We start from the raw sequence: 17,349 nt of genomic DNA, 5'->3' as shown, positions 1-17,349 counted from the left end.
TGTGTGTGTGTGTGTGTGTGTGTGTGTGTGTGTGTGTGTGTGTGTGTGTGTGTGTTTGAGTGTGTTTGTGTTGGTGTGAGTGTTTAAAATGCACACCAATCACTACCATAGTGAAACTTCGTTGGTCCAACTCCACTTACTTGTATATTTCACAGAAAATGTTCTGTTTTTTGACTGCAGTGTGAACTGACAAAAGACTTGCCTGTTTAGGATACACTGTAAAAAGACATTTCTCATCAGGTAGTATGACTAGATATGGATTCCTGGTTTTGGAATTGACTTGGGAATCAATTCCTCACTGTTTTTTGGATGAAACATGAATATATGAGTGTTTGTGTGTACCTGAGCATGTGGTGTTAGATTCATCTTCATTATTGCCGCAGTCGTTGTCTCCATCACAAAGCCAGCGCATGGGGATACAGCGGTTATTTTGACACTTGAAGCGGTCAGCAGGGCACGTGTGCTGATCTACAGAGGGACAAACAACAACCACTGCATGTGTGTGGTAGCTCAAAACAAGGAGGGAGTTTTAAGTTAAACTCATGATGTGAGTGTGTTCTTACGGCACAGTTCAGCGGTCTCGTCGCTGTTGTCCAGACAGTCATTATCTCCGTCGCATTTCCAGCGGTCTTGAATACAGCGGTTATTCTTACAGGCAAACTCTCCCGGCTGACACTGCGGAGGGGGAATGTAAGACGGGTTTGCTGTAGAGAAAAACACACACACACACACACACACACACACACGAAATGTAAATAAGTTTACTGAAGGCCAACCTCTGTGCAAAGAAACATCTGAAGGGTTTCTGTTTCCAATATTCAGACACAAAAACCAAACCGCTTGATGTTCAATTCAGCTGATTGTATCAACAGTCAGTCACAAGATAAGCCCTAGAAATGATGCATTATCTACCAGTATGATCTAGCAGCTGGCACAAACAGATCTGCTTCTGCTCAGCAAGCGTTTCTTGCTTTGTTCTCTGTCAGGACTGCTGTATTCCTCACATCTCTCACCTGGGTCCCTCTGAATGGAGGGTTTTACAATGTGATTTCCTCAGCAGTAGTTCATCCTCTCGTGGACAGATCTTTGAATTTTTAAGCATTCAGGGTATGAAGTTACATCCAAACCACCATAGTTAATCACCTTTGATCTCCAAATTAGAAGTGTTTCGCAATATACAGGTTTTAACAATAACTGTGTTTGTTAAAAAAGGAAACATTGATATCATGGTAATACTACACAGATAATAATATGGTAATTAATCTATCACCACTGGTTATCTGGTTGACACTCCAACATATTAGGCGGCAGTATTGGACCACTGATTGCTACCTGTCATTATACAGAGAAGAACAAGTAGAATAAAAAGACACATTCATCTGGACAAATTTAAAAATGCATTTATGTTTTGGCTTTCTGCCCAGACTGAGACGGTCGCCCGGGTGATAAATCTCAGTTTTTGTGTTGTAGCATGAAAATGGATGTAAAATTATGACACGTTTAGTCACAAAAACAATTCAGAGAGTGACCCAAGTCCATCATTGTGAATGCTATCCACTTTCATAATGTCGCCAAAAATGTACAACCTTCAAATTGCATTCCTGCAAACATAAAATTGACTTGCAGTTGCTGTGCTGTGGCAAAACATGAGGGCAACGGTGTTGTAGACCATATATTAAATGGCCATTTTGCGTGCGACCTCAATGCACCAGTGAGTGGTGGGATATTTTGGTAGTATGCATTACCTTTACAGCTGGTGTTGTCTGCGGGGTCCAGTAATTGGTCCTTAGCGCAGGCACATGACCTGCCAATGGGAGTGGCCAAACACAGACTACTACAGCCGCCGTTATTGGCTCTACACGCATTGCTTCCTGTGATGAACACATGTAGGGATAACATCTGATGTACATTTAACAGCCAAACTGCCTGGATTCCTACTAGGAAATTTGGTCTTGCATTGCCAATCTACAAAAAACAGGGCAAAAACAACATTATAATTACCCAGCTGCTGTTGGGCATCGTACATGCGGATCTCAAAGATGGGTGGCCGTTCGTTGCGTAGCAAAGTGACCGTTTTGGTGTTCTGGTCCAGTTTATAGATGCTGCCGCTGCGGTACTCGTTCCAGAAGAGGAAGTGTTTGTAGTGGCACAGGCCAAAGGCATGGTTTAGTTCCTGTCCATCATAAACCGTCTAAGAGGAAAAAATATGACATTACATGATCAACAGTTGGCAAGTAAATGGACTGATCTAGTGTTTTCAGCTGTTATTTCATGTTTTCCATTCTTAAACGCAAACACGTGTTCTCATATTAACATCATCTATTAGATCAGCAGTGTGAGAGCACCTTGCGTGCAGTGGTGTTGAGATAGACCATCTCAATTCGGTCGTAATAAGCATCCACCCAGTATAGGATGCCCTGAGGAATGTCCAGACTCAGGCCGTTGGGCCACAGAATCGTCTTAGACGTCAACAGAACGTTCCGGTTGGTTCCGTCCATCCAGGCCTTCTCAATCTTCCCTCGCTTGCTCTCTTTTGGGTCCTCCTCCCAGTCAGTCCAGTACATCCAGCTGAAAGAGGAAAAAAAATTTTCAAAATGCATAGTTCTGACTGATGATCCTTGTTTATAAATTGAATTGTCTATTTAGCATTAGTGTCTTTTATCATATTGCTGTTGCTGCTGGGTTTTTTTTTTTTTTAAAGCAATAAGCCTTTTTGGTTATACGTACTGAAATTTTAGATTTTGGGCAATTAAATTTTATGATTTTACAAATAACCCAACAACTGCTGTACAACTTAACCTTATTTCACGAGTTTGCACTAACATATAACCAGATTGAGCGAACAGTATGTATATTTGGCATGCTGTCCGGGGGGAGGGCTCCGAGCTCAGAATTTAGCCCGAACCCAGAGAATCCCCCCATATCCCCAACCTGGGATAGGAATAGTTAGGAGTGAGAAGCTGGGGTGGAGGAGGGATGCCGGAAAACTGTTGTGGGACAGCGGTAAGTTGGCTGTGTATATATTTATCATTGTGTTAAGTTGATTATCTGAATATGCTCCACCTGTGTTGAATTGGATGATTATCTGAACATGCTCCTCCCGAACTTTGTAAATAAAACATCATTTTATTCGAGATCAGGATCTCACCCGTGCCGAGGGTCCACGACAATAGCTCGAGGGTGGGTCATCTTGCCCTCAATGAGAGTCTTCCTGGTCTGAGAAGCTTTCTCGAGCCGAGCAACACTGATGGTCTTCTTGGGACCATCATCTGTCCAGTAAAGATTATTGGCCATCCAGTCAACAGCGATTCCTTCGACAGTGTGAATACCTGGAAAGCCATACAGAATAAGACAATATACCCATAACAACACGAATAACACCAGTAATGAGATGAATTGGAAATAAAAAATAACATTTCAGCACCTTCTTTAAGGATGATGTCTCTTTCCGTGCCATCAATCTTCTGTCGGCCAATCAGATAACTGGTGGCATCGGCGAAGTAGATGAAGTTACTCTGTGCATGGAAGTCCAGAGCTCGAGGGTTCATCAGGTTCTCGATGGGGATCATATATTCATCCTGAACTTTAGGGTTGATGTCCATACCACGGATAACACCTGGACGACCCTTCCCGTACACCAGGAATAACTCATGCTCAGGCTCTGGGGATTTGATATATACCAAGAATTGTGTTGAAAAAAAATTATGTTTCACTCAATGCATGTTTCTGCTCAAATATGATACAGAATTACTCAAATGTGTTAGTTTAGGGTCATACTTTTCAGTCGCAAAGAAAAGGTGGTTTAAAATATTTTATTTATTTTGAAAGATGTGCTGGGCTGTAGAAATGTCCTCTTTATATTCATGTTGGTAAAATGTGGTTTTGTATGGCTTTAGGCCATTTTCCAGAAAATCTGAAATTTATTGGAAACATGTATATAGTGAACAGTGAGTCTATGATGATGGTATTAATGTTCCTCACAATCAATTCCAATTGCCTCTTCTATTTTTCAAGGTCATGTGCTCAGAGGTCACGGAAAAGTCAAATCAATATTACCAATGGTTCATTGAATATTGAAAGCAAACAACTTGAAATCAATATTGGGGTTCAATGGAAAATACCTTAATTTTTGTAAATTGATTGAGCTAAAGTGTGGGTAAAACCCCCAGTCTTGACTCACTGAGGAACTATAAGGGGAAAAAATGTGCAAGAGCCTACAATTACTAATGCTTAATAAGGCTGAGCCAATCATGAATTAGAATAATCCAGTTTTATAATGTACAAAATATGTGGCCCAATTAGAAAATGGATATTCGCAATTCTGTATGCACTGAGCCATACCTTTTCACAATAAAACATGACATCTCATTCCTTATTGCTTAATTAAAACCTTTGAAACACATGATCCTCATATATTTAAGCAAATCCAATCAGAGTGCTAATATCAATAACAGAATGCTGTTGCCCCCAAATATATACAGGCTGAGTAAAGATAATCACAATCAATAAGCTTGGAAAAAACATGACTGACGTGTCACAGTGTCAAGAGTTCAAATAATATAACAATAAGTTAATACACAGTAACTTGAATAACTAATATTTTAGACACAATATTGCCACATACTACCAAATAGTTCCAAACAAAGTCACAACAGAATCATTGTGTTTCTTCCAGCAACAAATGAAAGATGTAGCATTTTTAAACAAATTGGTCGAGTGAATAATTCACTCACTCATAAGGGCCCTATTCCTAATGATACACTTCATGTGCAGTTGTAGTCTTGCGGACTTACAATGGCCGCGGTGTACGTCTGTGAAGATCGTAGGGTGTCTCAAATGTCATTTTAGGTTTGCTCAGCCCAAACGTTTTACTGAGGCGAGCTCGGCAGCAGACTTATTTACTAACAGTTTGCACCAGCGTAAACCCTCTTTTACTGTTAAAAACTACTGTCAGGATTTACAAGAGACAGACAGTGAAGCATTACCACTGAGAAGGTGTGGACAGTTATATTTGTTTTACCCGAACTTACTGCATATGCATTCAGGCGCAAAATTGATGGGAGGAGAGTATTTAAATGAATCATGCAAGGTGATTTGATAAGGTTTGCGGTAGTCAGTTTACTGATATCTGTGCCATTATTTAACACCCAAAAAAAACATATCTTAACCCATTTTGTGCCTGTGTTGGTAGTAAATTACCTGATTATCATCGGCTCTGCTTATCTGTGACTACACTAATTTGCACTGCTCTTTGTAGATTTGCGCTCTCATGCTAATTTGCTCTGTTTAGTTAATCTGGCCCTTATGCTCAACAGTCAAAGTGGACTCTGAGGAAGACCACTAATACACAGACTGACAGTCTGGAACACACTTCATGTCCAATCAGATTTGAGAACCAAAATTACAATTATGTATAATTTTAATGTAATAACATTAAATGGTTGCATGGTTTCACCATTGCACATGTCCAAAAAAACATGGTAATACCATAGCAAACCATGGTAATACTTTTCGTAAGTAAACCCTGAGTTAAATAATAAAAAAGCTACAATAATGCCATAGTCACCTATCTACAGCAAAAAGTTACAAAACTTTGAATCATAATGAATAAACATTGAACTCTGCAGTTTAACTCTCGTTTGAGTAAACTTCTAAATCAGGCGAAACTCGTTTGGTGAATCAACAGATAGAGTAGAATCTACTGTAATGTCACTCACTCTTGCATGATTTGCCATCGTTGCCCAGGCTGAAGCCAGACCGACAGCGACACGTCCGGCTCTTGTGGCTGTTGCCCAACAGACAGATGTCTGAACAACCTCCGGCTTTCCCAAACTGATCCGGCTCACAGGCATGACTCCGCACTGAAGAAGAATAACAGGACAGTTAGACTGAGCTGGAGCTGTGCAAATAAAACCAAAAAACCATGGTTACTATAGTTAAAACATGGTAACCACAAATTAACCATGATTTTGCTACACAAACCATAGTTTAACCATGGTATTTATAGTAAAACTGTGATTATATAAATGGTAATCAATAAGCCAAAAAAACATGGTTACTACAGTAAAACCATGGTTAATGTTCGTAAGGGAAGAATTTCAGATTAATACCAGGGGGTTGGCGTCTCTGGTGGTAAACATGTAGAGCTCCTCCCTTGTCGACACGGGTGACCACCTGATAATCTGAACTGTTGAATCGATTGACGCGGATCACGCTGGTCTTAGGCTGCATGTTGGCATTGTCTGAGTTTGTGGCATATAGATAGTTCTCAAACACTGTGAGACCATAAAGATGCTCGATCTGAGAAAAAGAATAATAATAATAAATATTCAATTAGTTATATTATTTGGGAAATTGTGTTTGCTCTGCTAGCTTGAGTGAGCAAGACACGCACATAAACACACCAATTAGCCTTGGGCTGAGCAGCTAAATGATAGCCATAACTCAAGCAGAGAGGAAGGACCAGGCTAATGCATTGACAGAAACAGCTTTAATAAAATGAGTCAGTAGCAAAAATGAAACACCACTGTCTCTTTCATCTACTAAAGCATTTTTCAGAGTATATTATAGCTAGCCACATGAGCTATGATGGATTGATGAATTGATGGACGGATGGATGGACAGATTACTGAAGAGATGGATTTTAAGGTGGATGAATGGATGGACTTTTTAACTGATGGACAATAGGATGGATGAATGGATGATGGACAAATTTCTGGATGAATAAATGGATGGATGAATGTACAGATGAATTAAAAGGTGGATGTTTGGATGGATGGATGGATGGATGGATGTACATTTGGACACATGGATGAAGAGATTGACATTTGGACTGAAGGGCATTAGGATGAATGGGTGGACAGATGCTTGGATGGATGAGTGGTGGATGTTTGGATAGATTGCATTGCATTTTTCTCTACTGTTCAGCATCTGTTGTTTTTAAATGTCCTTTATAAATAAACCTTAAATAGATGGGTAGATAAAGAGGTGATTGGTGAATAAATAGAATAGATTGATCATTGACAGAGAGATAAATATTTTGGATAAATGTATGGGATCTTTATCTGTTGATTTAAAGACCTTTTGAGAAGAATAAAATCATGTTCATGCTATCTACAAAATAATGTTGTTTGTAGAGCAGTAATAGAGGGAAGTTGATCATTGTTAAATGTCATATTTAGCAACTCACTGACATTTAAATGATTCAAAACAATGGAGAAATTAGTTCTAGGAACAATGTGTAAGACTTTTTAAGGTCACTTTTGTAAGGTCACTTTTTAAGGACATGTGCAGGACATTTATGGACATCTTAAAATTATCTTGGTATTTGCTCCTTACCAACAGGCCTTGAATGATGGTGTGTCTGTTTTTGCCCTCATAGTCCACTACTTCAATGTAGTCCAGATAAGCATCGGCCCAGAAGACCAATCTGTTGACCAAGTCCAGGGTGATGCCATGCGGGAAGACAATTTTACTGTCCACCAACTTTGTTCGGTTCTGTCCATCCATGTCACAGCGTTCCACCTTTGGGATCTGCCCATAGTCGGTGAAGAAAACCTTTCTGTTGAAGGTAATGTTAAGAAAGGTACAAGTAACAGTTATCCCCGAGTAAACTTTAAGTATACCTCATTTGACCATCTAGCGAAGACTGTTTTTGAAGGCAACTGCTAAATATTCAGCTAGCTAGTTGTGTACATGGAGGAAGTGTGAGCTTGAGCATGTTCATACCCCATAGTTGGGTCCAGAGCGATGCCTTTGGGATTGTAGAGTTCTTGATCCAGCAGTGTCACACATGTGGTTCCATCTTTATCACATACAAAGATTCGATCATCCACATCATCAACAAAGTAGAAGTTTCCTGTGAGCCAGTCTATCGCCATCTGCTCTACATCTGTAAAGAACGGGGAATGGAGGGAAATGGAGGTGAAACATAGAAATTATGTGTTTTGTGTGTTCATGTGTCCTATTCCAGATTGCTTATTGTGGGCAAAATATCTGACTGAGTCCACAGACAAGAATGAAAATATGGTCTTGGTCTTCGAGTCTTGACTCCAAGACCATATTTTCTTGGTCTTGTCATGGCATTGAGAGCATGTGAATCCGGTCTTACCTCGGACTCAACCCTCAACTAAATCATGCACAATAAGATGAGATTTATTAAGAAAGTAAATCAAAAGTATGCTATATGTGAAGATAAAAACACTGGTGCCTGACTGGTTCAGAGTAAGGCAAGTGTTCACGTACAAACCCAAGCAGTTTTGTGGTCTGATGACTCTGCCTGTTTTAAAATAGTGCTAATAATAATACTGTGGTCTCACATACACATTTCTCTTTTTCACTTCTACAATAACGCTCTTTCTATTTGAAATAGCTGAGTCAGGGGACTCTCTCTGGAGGCAAGTTGCCTATGTTACACAATTTACAAAAAAGTTGTTTTAACAGCTGTGATCACTGTGGCTAACCATGGATTCTTGCTCTTCTTCAGCTGCCAAACCTCTTCAAAACACCTCATTCTTACCTTAAAATATCAAACATCTCAATGTATCTGATCCTCTCCTCCTTTAACCCCAGACATATAACTTTTATAACTTTTAATGGGATGTGAACATTGAACACTGACTGTAAAAATGTGGCACTGGAAGACATAGAAACAGTGACTATTGGGTAAAATGGTGCAGGAAAATAAGATAAGAAATTCCATTTATGACACAATCTTACCTCTACACTGAAGGAAAACTCTTATTTCTTGAGACAGCTTCATGTGAAAATACTTTGAGCCTAACTAACTAGGGTCTGTATTTACATCTTGAACTAATAGTGGAGTTTAAAGCTGCAATCTCCTGACAGTCATGACATTTCAAAAATTAGTTTTGGAGTTCAAAACTATGGCCAACTGACTATATGACAAGTGATCTGGCATCCCTGACCAGCCAGGTTTACAGCTATGAAGTAAGTAATATTTCTGTCCATACTGAAAGTGAAAGTGTTGTGTGACAATCACAGCCAATCAGAACATATCTGAGGTTTGGAATGGGATTTTGGACTGAGGACTGGACTGCCCAGCATGACACCACAGGAATAAAATCCAAACGACTGACAAAATGTCCTGTCACTCATCAGGGTCACACCTAGTAGTAGGAGTAGGATAAAAGCCTATTTTAAGAATTGTTGTTTATTGCGTTACACCTGGTTAAGATCCAGTGTTAGGGCTGATTCCCACCAGACATGTTTTTGTGTTTCACTGCACTGCTGTTTAATTGCTTTTCTATGTAAATGTGCTAGACCAGTGGTTCTCAACCTTTTTGACACCTTTGTCCAATATTCCAAGACCCTCTTATCCAAGCCAAAATTATGACTTGGATAAGAGGCCACTGAGTTAGACGGACATCTTTGACACATGTGCCATGAAAGTCGGATTCTATTGTATTCTATCTTGTGTAACGGAGGCAGCTGCTAAGAAACCTCACTACCCTGATCCTAAGAGGTCTTCAGCATCCTTGTTAGCGTGCCCACCTAACTTGCCGGCGACCTGGTCGTGAGTCCCACTCGGAGTGGGGCGGTTAGGACCTGAGGGTTACATTGGTGCCGTGACCCGGATGGGAGTGAGGATTATGGGGGTGAGTGTAATGGAGGCCAGCTGGTAAGAGCTGTGCAGGTGAACTTCACTCCCCTGATCTCAAGAGGTGCACTAGCGACTGACACTTTAGAGGCTGTGGTCTATAGCTTCCTTGTTAGCGCCCACCTCCCATGCCGTTGACCTGGGTTAGAGTCCCGCTCCGTGCGGGGCGGTTAGGAACAGAGGGGTTACACTTGCAATTTTATAGATGCACTTTTTTGATTCCACCCTCTGGCCCTTCGTCTACTTGTCTCTATCCAAGCTGTGTATAGGCTTGTATGTGTTAGCTTGAGATCCTGTCCCAATCCTGTTCCCCTCTCATTCCTGTCTCTTCTCAAACTGTCTTTACAAGAAAACAGGCAAAAATGCCCATATATATATATATATATATATATATAAAACACTTGATGGCTTTTTAGCATTGTAGCAGGCTGGCAATAACTTAGGAGAAGAAACAGCAAAAATGGGACGCATTGTTAGCTTCCTTTTTTTTTTTTTTCATGTTATGTCTCTATGGTTGTACAACCAAATTTTAACATACGTGATCTTGATTTTGTCTGGTACAAAACACTCACTGAAGACTATTTCTGTGAAGACAAGAAACAATTAAATGCAAATGCATTAGACCATAATTAGCATAAATAAAAGCATTAATAGCACTTCACCTCTGCGAGTTAGGCTGGATTGCTTCCAATTGCAATACAAGGACTGGTGTCAAACTGCACATCAGCATAAGAAAATAAAGTCTGATGTCAAACTCAGTCTGCTCCAAAAGCCTTATACAGTGAAAACTGTAAAACAAAAGTTGATGGGAGATTTGAAACACTATAAAGACTAAAGATGAATACCCAGAGCTCAGAGATTTGGGACAAAAAAGGGTGCAAGACTCACTGGCTCCTTTCAAAAAGTTTACATTAATACTAGAGAGATAAAAACCAATAAAGCAAGAGGCGAGTCAGTAAATAAACATAGACCTGACAAGCTGTCAAAACAGAGCACAGATAGCTAGAGAAAAAGAGTGAGGATTCGATAAAGAGAGACTAATACCAAAACAATGCCCTGAATGTTAGCGGAGGCAGAATCATGTGGCGGAATCACTGGAGCATGAGCCGATTTAAGCACATGACTGTTTAAGAGGCTTTCCAGAAACTTCTTTACCAAGCAGACCTTATGTCAGACAGCATATCCCACATTACTTCAGCAAACACCCTGTCTTTCCGTTATTTATGCTGAGACACACCAAATTTACATGCAAGAAATGACTTTACTGCAATGCCGCAACTCTATAACACATGATTTCTGACAAAAACACTTGTACATGACATTTTGGTCCATCGTTACTTCATCATTTTCCAAGATGCTAAGAGACACATGCATTTCTTTAAGACATAGTGATGACGTAAAGACTGCAGAAAGAGATGGTGTAAATATCACATCTCCACCTGTACATGGCAGTTTTCATGATAAAATTCCAGAGCTGCAGACAGATGGGGGGTTGGGTTGCCTTGTGTCAACCACAATGTCTGGAAAATGTTTCACAAAACAGAATATAAATATGCTGCAGCAAACCCCAGCAACCTACACAAACCACTCATAAAACACACACATAAACACAGACACATATGGACGTATGGATAATGGCTTCCGGAAGAGTGAGCACATGTGTGTGAGAGTGATTCAACTCCTTTGAGTGGAACAACCAGTCACTTTCCACAGATACAGTACACTTTGTTGTTCTTTTAAAGTACAAAGAACAAACTGGAGATTTTGGCCTGACCCTCAAGGTATTGACCTCCTCGACTGTATTCAATGTAATAATTTCTGACATGATCTCTATAATAATAATATGAATCATAATAACCATAATAATCGTAAAATACATACCATTTTAAATAAATTATTTGGAACATTTTGTACAAGATTGTTGTCTGATGTTTTTCTTCGTTATAATACTTAAAACAAAATAATAATTCATTAAAATCGTGATAGCCGGGAAATTAAAAAAAAACAAATAAAATTACTGTAAATTTAACAGGATTTTTTTATAGTATACACATAGGGCTGTCGCGATAACTGCAATATCGCAATACTATTGAAGAGCAAACCGCAGAGGAATGCAACCACAGCAACCGCGATTTTTGCGTGTTTTCTTTTTTCGTAAGGTTATGCCCTTCTCGTTTTACACTTCATGCATGTGGACTGAATATTAAACAAGTTAGTAATGATAACATAATGTGTACCATGCTGATTTGTACAGAGGCTTCGTAGATTTGCACTTAACAAGCCTAAACAGACAGTGAATGAGAGAGAGATCGACTGAGCGCGTGCGATTACTTGCGTCTGTCCTCCAGGCCGAGTCATATATATTTGTGAAAATATGTTGTCATGTCCAAGAAAAGCGAAATCTCTGTCTTAGCACCGAAGCATAGCTGGTCAGCTGAGCCTTCTAAAGTGGCGCTCAAAGTTAAAATGATTTCAACGGCGTGTTTCATTACGTCTCTCTTTGAATGAATTAATCGGCGTTTTTGAACGTGTAGTTGAAAGAACGGTTTAAAGGGGTCATATGATGCTGCTAAAAAGAACATTATTTTGTTCAACGCTATTTGGTTTCGGTTTCATTGGTTTCTGAATATGACCTTGTTAGTTATATCGTAACACATAAACACACAGATTATATATATATATATATATATATATATATATATATATGTGTGTGTGTGTGTGTGTGTGTGTGTGTGTGGCGATAATACCGCATACCGCGCTATTGAGCCACTCAGAATTACTGCAAGGGAAATTCCCTCACCGCGACATTACATTAAAGTAAATGTAATTCCAGTTTCTCATTTTTTACAAATATTGTAGTTTTGACTGTATTTCTTCAGCTTTTTAATGTTTATTTTGAGAGCTAGGGTAAATCTGCAACAAGTGCTTCAGAACTTATTTTATAACCTTTGTACCATTCAAAAATATGCTAAATATGCTTGTACAAAGTGCAAAGTGTCACACTGATATCAAATACAGTTAAAAATAAAATATTTTGAATTTAGAATTTACCCATGAAACTATAGTTTTCGATGGATGTTTTTGGCTACTGCATTACATCTTATAATTTTTCTTGTACCATGTGTGATTTTTATTTTTTTTGTAGTTTTGTTTCACTTTTAAAAAACGTATATTTCCATCAGTTTTATAACAGTATGTCATAGTTTGTTGAAACAAATAGAGAATACAGCACTATCCTGCACTGTGTTAAAAAGAAAAGAAAAGAGAAGACGATGAGTGGAAAACATCTGGTCGTCTCATCTGCATGTCACGCTGAGGTCATGAATCACGGCAAACACATTTCCTGTGTGACCCTTTCAGAGACCGCCACAACAAACCCGCCAGCTAAAAGAGATCTGAACCCGAGTTCCCGACAGTATTTCTACAGAAATACTGTAGAAGGTTTACTGTACTGTCAGGTTTATGAGCTCTCTGCAAAGGAATGACATTTGAAAAAGTATTTGGAAAATGTGAGATCTAAAATTGCACTATAGTCTGCAATGAAAATACCAAATAATTTTAATTACACTATTTAAAGTTATTAGATTACTCATTCTTTCTTTCAGAAAAGTTTTTACCATGAGACCTTTAAGTACTTTCAAGATTATTCGAAAGAGCAAAATCATTATTGGAGATTGCTACTTTCACCTCTTCGTTATAATGCTCCCTTTAGTTTTTCTTTCTCTCAAACACGCGGCAGGCAGCCATATCTTTAACACTGAGGGCTGGAACTCAATAACTGGCAACAGGAAGCCAATGATGTCTTCCTATTGAGGGCACACTGCCGCAGTCCACCCTATGACCTTTTACTCATTCAAATATTTTACTCAATGACAGACAAGTCTGAAACAAACACTATGAAAATATGTGAACACAAACACTCTGCATGACTGCATACTTGTGTAGAGTACCCTTCTGGCCTATATTTCCATCTGGCCGGTTACTGAGTGCCAGAGTTGTTGTAAGACCCAAAATATGCACTCCAGGTTAACAGAGATATTTCCTGTCTAAACTAGTGTTCCAACTTTAGAAGATGACTGAAAAAGAAGGCCCAAAGTAGAAAAAAAAGAAAAGTAAAAGAGTGTTTTTTTTAGTGGATAAATAACATCTATTTGGACGGATTTATTGTCACTGAGAAAGTTGCAATGCATTCTGGGACAACAACAGGATTCAGGAAATGCTGCCTTAGAATCCACACTCACTTGTCACTAATAGTGATGAATAAGTGCAGGAATTGGCTGGTCAGCAGGTTAAGTAGCAGTCTGGAAGCCATGGAATAAATGAATTAAAAAAAGGTACTTTTTTTTTTCTCTCGCAATTCCAAGATTATATCTCACAATTCTGCTTTAAATGGGTCATATGATGTTGCTAAAAAGAACATTATTTTGCATTTGGGCGGCGTTATGCAAATCTTCCCACACAGTGACGTAGACATGTGGGGGTGTGTTTAAACGAGGCGTTTTAGAAGGGCGTGGATGCGTCTTAACTTTTATAAAGAATATCTCTTTGGGTTTGAGACTTTAGTCTTTGCAACTTTATGGATCTTATCTATTTACGAACAGCTTGTAACATTCCAAAGAGAAAGGAAAACTTGAAATCGCATCATATGACCCCTTTAAAATAAAAAATCAACTCGCCATTCTCTCTCTTTTCTCCTCGGCTCAGAATCATGTTTATAATTCTACACTTCTGGCTTTTTTTCCCCTCAGAATGGACAAACTCCGAACTAGGAGATATAAACTTGCATTTGTGAGAAAAAAAAAGTTAGAATTGTGAGATAAAATAGGTAAATGTTATGTAAATGTTATAGGTTTAAATTGTAGGCTATTTAATACTGTAACTGTAGGGATAATAAAATATGTCCCCTATGAACTGCATATGTGAATATTATGTAGACCCTTGTTTAAATCAAATTTATGATTTTTTTCTCTTATTCCATGGATAATGGTTTCCCTCTACTTGTTGCCAGTGTTTTTCTGCTACTACAATGCGCGCGCAGCTGCAAGTTATGTAACTGTGACGTCTACTACAAATTGGTCTATTAGCAGAGACCCTGCCCTGAGTGAGCGCACACAATCCGCCATGTTTATCTTCACACTAGAGCATTTAAAAGCAGCAAGTAAGAAATGTCTTATTAAAGCTACAGAAGTTATTCGGTCAAGAGTGATTTTCTGTTTCTATTTTATTTTTTGGCTCATATTAACAACGATATAGGTACTGTATATTACGCTGCTGTCGATTAATACACAGATCTAAAAGAAACATGCAATTTCTTTCCCAGCTGTTTACCTCCACAGACATAACCGACTGTGTTTTTCTAACATGTGTTTTTTTTAACATAAACCTGTGTGTATTTGACAAAACCTTGTGTGTATTTGACAGTTTAAGTGCAATAAGACATGAAAGAGAACTTAGTTTAGTGCTCACATGCCGTGTGACAGCCGCTCAGAAAACACTATATCAGAAGTTCAAACTGATATGGCTTTAAAATGCATGATTTCAGAATTAGCTTTATGCACCAGGTGTGCGCAAACACACAAGGAATTTGTTGTGGTTTTTTAAGGTGCTCCTGATACATACATACATGCATACATACATACATACATACATACACATCTGACATGAGAACAGAAATTTTTTTTAGATTTAAATAGTAAGACTTAACAATAAATAATAATAATGTGTATGAATCTGGAACAGTAGATTTATGTACAGATTTGTGCATTATTTACTCAATATACAGTTGTATAAATAGAAATATATGTATAAAGAGATATTCATATCTATTTACATAATATTTGAGAAAGAGGCATTATTTACAGCTGTAGAATGAATTACAGAAATTAATTACAGAACACAGGTAATGATTCATGTGTTAGCTGTTTAAGCTGGAGATGGCATGGGGGAAAACAATGTTTTTATGCTTGATGTTCTTGTGCACAGAGACCTGTAGCGTCTGCCTGAAGGGAGAAGTGCAAACAGGTTGTGGCTGGGGTGAGAGGGGTCTGTGATGATGTCACCTGCCCGTTTCTTCACTCTGGAGTTGTACAAGTCCTGAAGGCTGGGCAGGTGCACACCAATGATCTTTCTGCTGTCCTAACAGTCCGTTGCAGTCTTCTTAAATCTGAGAACGCTTTGGGAACGAGTATGCCCACGCCACCAGACTTGCAAATCCCTGACTAGTGTGGAAGAGCACAACTAGGACGAGAGAACAGAAGAGCCAGGAGTGGCTCGCATATCTAGGCCATAGAACCTGACAAACATGAGGGGCGTGGACCATCCTGCTGCGTTGCAGATGTCTTGCATGGACGCACCTGCCAAGAAGGCCTTGGAGGCCGCCATACCTTGGGTCGAGTAAGCCTTGACCCCCAGAGGCAAGGGGAGATCAGAGGACTCGTAGGCAGTAATGGCATCAACTATCCACCGACTGAGGGTCTGCTTCATAGCAGGAAGACCCCTCTTAGGGGGACCATAGCATACAAGCAGTTGGTCCGCCCTTCTCCACAGGGCAGCTCTGTGTTTGTATGTGTCCAGTGCTCGCACTGGACACATGCAGTTAAGCTTCTGCTGGTCAGGCTCCCTGAAGGGAGGAGGACAGAAGGCCTGTAGCACGATAGGCTGTGGTGTAACAGAGGGAACCTTAGGGATATATCCCGCATGAGGGTAGAGAAATACTTTGGCCATGCCGGGCGCAAAGTCAAGATACGAAGGGGCCACTGAAAGGGCCTGAAGATCCCCCACTCTTTTTAGAGAAGTAATCGCCAGAAGGAGGGCAGTCTTAATTGTGAGATAGCAATCAGAAATTTTTTCAATATGCTTGGATCTCCGCACCAAGAAGTGAAAAGTGTCCACTTCAAGGCGTACAGTTTCGTCGTAGAGGGAGCTCTGGATTGGAGGATGGTCTCAACAACCTCGGTTGAGAAACCAGAAGCTACGGGCTGTGCCCCCTAGGGGCCACACCCATAACTTCCACAACTCCGGGCGGGGGTGGAATATCTTGCCCTCCGCCTGAGAGAGGAGGTCCCTCCTGACAGGAATCTCCCATGGAGAGCCGTCGAGAAGGGAAATCAGGTCCGAGAACCATACTCGGCCCGGCCCGAATGGGGCTACTAGCAGCAGACGGACCCCGTCCCGGCGCACTCTCTCCAGAACTCCTGGGAGCAGAGCAATCGGGGGAAAGGTGTACAGACGAAGCCTCGGCCAAGTCTGTACCATAGCATCCAGCCCCAGTGGAGCCGGATGAGTCAGAGAGAACCAGAGGGGTGGCAAACAGGTCCACCTGAGCCTGGCCAAACATTCTCCATATCTGCTTCACCACCTCGGGGTGAAGCCTCCATTCCCCGGGCCTCGACCCCTGCCTCGACAGGATGTCTGCTCCCATATTCAGATGCCCAGGAATATATACTGCTCTCAATGAAAGGATTTTGCCCTGGGACCACACAAGGATCTGGTGCGCCAGCTTGTACAAGGGGCGCAAACGCAGACCTCCCTGGTGGTTGATATAAGATATGACCGCTGTGTTGTCGGTGCGCACCAACACATGATGATCTCTTAGGTCCGGGAGGAAGTGCTTCAAAGCTTGAAACACGGCCAGCATCTCCAGGCAGTTGATGTGCCAAGTGAGATGGCGACCGCTCCACAGACCGCGGGCAGGGTGGCCACTCATGACTGCACCCCAACCAGTGAGGGAA

At 40.3% G+C, this 17,349-nt stretch overlaps 1 protein-coding gene across 1 annotated transcript in view; it reads right to left on the bottom strand.

Moving 5' to 3' along the window:
* Window positions 1-17,349, bottom strand: part of lrp1aa (low density lipoprotein receptor-related protein 1Aa) — a 200,232-nt gene that overhangs the window by 113,221 nt on the left and 69,662 nt on the right. The window contains exons 7-17 of the mRNA XM_016442040.1: window positions 7,729-7,891; window positions 7,339-7,561; window positions 6,111-6,300; window positions 5,718-5,861; window positions 3,425-3,661; window positions 3,149-3,329; window positions 2,346-2,568; window positions 2,002-2,191; window positions 1,746-1,871; window positions 564-704; window positions 343-468 (exon numbers count right to left, since the gene is read on the bottom strand). Coding sequence (XP_016297526.1) covers window positions 343-468; window positions 564-704; window positions 1,746-1,871; window positions 2,002-2,191; window positions 2,346-2,568; window positions 3,149-3,329; window positions 3,425-3,661; window positions 5,718-5,861; window positions 6,111-6,300; window positions 7,339-7,561; window positions 7,729-7,891 — 1,944 coding nt within the window. The remainder of the gene's footprint in view (window positions 1-342; window positions 469-563; window positions 705-1,745; window positions 1,872-2,001; window positions 2,192-2,345; window positions 2,569-3,148; window positions 3,330-3,424; window positions 3,662-5,717; window positions 5,862-6,110; window positions 6,301-7,338; window positions 7,562-7,728; window positions 7,892-17,349) is intronic.

This window comes from Sinocyclocheilus anshuiensis, unplaced genomic scaffold (assembly GCF_001515605.1).
Source record: "Sinocyclocheilus anshuiensis isolate Anshui unplaced genomic scaffold, SAMN03320099.WGS_v1.1 scaffold819, whole genome shotgun sequence".
Classification (NCBI taxonomy): Eukaryota; Metazoa; Chordata; class Actinopteri; order Cypriniformes; family Cyprinidae; genus Sinocyclocheilus; species Sinocyclocheilus anshuiensis.
Note: the sequence above shows the minus strand (reverse complement) of the source record. Positions and strands in the feature narration are given on the sequence as shown.